Below are 1,786 nucleotides of genomic sequence, written 5' to 3'. Positions count from 1 at the left end.
CAACATGGTGAAATCCCGTCTCTATTAAAAATATAAAAAATAGCCAGGTGTGGTGGTGGGCACCTGTAATCCTAGCTACTTGGGAGGCTGAAACAGGAAAATCGCTTGAACACAGGAGGTGGAAGTTGCAGTGAGCTGAGATGGTGCCACTGCACTCTACCCTGGGCAACAGAGCAAGACTCTCTGTCTCAAAATTAAAAAATAGAGTCAGGCATGGAGGCTTATGCCTATAATCACAGCAGTTTGGGAGACTGAGGCGGGTGGATCACTTGAGGTCAGGAGTTCGAGACCAGCCTGGCCAACATGATGAAAACCCGTCCCTACTAAAAATACAAAAAATTAGCCAGGTGTGGTGGTGCATGCCTGTAATCCCAGCTACTTGGGAGGCTGAGGCAGGAAAAATGCTTGACTCAGGAGGTGGCGGTTGCCGTGAGCCAAGATTGTGCCACTTCTCCAGCCTGGGTGACAGAGTGAGACTCCATCTCAAAAATAAAATAAAATAAAAATAAAGTAAAATAAGAGTAACATTTTCTCACCTTGCCATGAGTCTGGGTAGGCAACACACACATATACACACTCATGACTGACATTCAGTGGGTGCAGCAACATGAATGGAACTGGAGGCCATTGTCTTAAGTCAAACAAAGACACAGAAAGACAAAGACTGCATGTTCTCACTCATGAGTGGGAGCTAAATAGCGTGTATGCCTGGATGTAGAGAGTGGGATGATGGCCCATGGTGACTCGGAAGGGTGTGGGGGGTGGTGATGGGAAATTGCTTAATGGATACAACGTGCACTATTCAGATAATAATACCATAAAAACCCTGACTTCACCACTGTGCAATCCATGCAGGTAACCAATTGCACTTGTACCCCATAAATGTATACAAATAAAAATTAAAATAAAATTCACTGGGGACCAAACCATCTATGATTTATCTGTCTCTTTCCCAGAGCTCCCATCACAGAGCCTGGGATGCAGAAGAAGTTTGATACATGTCTGTTGAGTCACTAAATAAATGAATGGGAAGTAAATGAATAACCAATAAAGAGGGTCACTCGCATCAGGCGCTATGGGAACACAAGAGTGGGTGAGCAACGAGCCTGGGGGCTCATGAAGGTGGGAAGAAGCCCAGAGGACACCATAGGGCAGGGGTGGGAGTGGGTTCGGCAGGAGCCAAGGGGAGGGAGTCCCAGACCTCCCATTCCCCTCTCCCCTTCTCTCCTACCCACGACAGCCAGAGACGGGGGGCACGGCCAGTAGTCAGTTTCGATTTTGGCTGGCTGGTTGGGGTCCGGGGGCTGGGCTGCAGGGAACTTGGATGACTCGATGATGAGATCCTCGATGAGGTGCTTGGTCTGAGGGCTGCCTCCCACGGACTCTGCAGACAAAGACCAGGGTCAGCCAGGTGTGCCCTGCCCGAGGCCAACTTGGCTACCCTCACCCCTCCCTCTTCACACCTGTGAGGTCCTGCAGGTAAAAGCAGTGTACACACTGAGCACAGGGCACACGTGCTGCCGTGACGTGCTATCCTCCGGTCCCCCTCCAGCCAGCCCCCAGCCCCAGGGCACGGCCTCCCAGCAAGCAGCCGGAAGTGGGCTCTGGTGAGCCAGGGGCACCCTCACCTCTCTGCTTATAGATGGGTGGCTTCTTGTAGATGTTGGAATCTGGGCGGGAGGTCTCTGTGGGAGGAAGAAGAGATGAGGAGGAGGACATGCTGATGGCAGGGAGGCTGGGGCCAGGAGAATGGAGACGATGGACAAGGTGGGGAACTCATGGCCCC

General features: G+C 51.6%; 1 protein-coding gene across 1 annotated transcript in view; it reads right to left on the bottom strand.

Moving 5' to 3' along the window:
• DMTN (dematin actin binding protein) overlaps positions 1-1,786 on the bottom strand; it is a 25,830-nt gene that overhangs the window by 13,737 nt on the left and 10,307 nt on the right. The window contains exons 4-5 of the mRNA XM_011968778.1: positions 1,629-1,685; positions 1,202-1,384 (exon numbers count right to left, since the gene is read on the bottom strand). Of these exons, the coding sequence (XP_011824168.1) occupies positions 1,202-1,384; positions 1,629-1,685 (240 nt within the window). The remainder of the gene's footprint in view (positions 1-1,201; positions 1,385-1,628; positions 1,686-1,786) is intronic.

The sequence above is a fragment of the Mandrillus leucophaeus genome, unplaced genomic scaffold (assembly GCF_000951045.1).
Source record: "Mandrillus leucophaeus isolate KB7577 unplaced genomic scaffold, Mleu.le_1.0 Scaffold86, whole genome shotgun sequence".
NCBI classification, from domain to species: Eukaryota; Metazoa; Chordata; class Mammalia; order Primates; family Cercopithecidae; genus Mandrillus; species Mandrillus leucophaeus.
The sequence above is the reverse complement of the archived record's forward strand: the minus strand, read 5'-3'. Positions and strand labels throughout refer to the sequence as shown.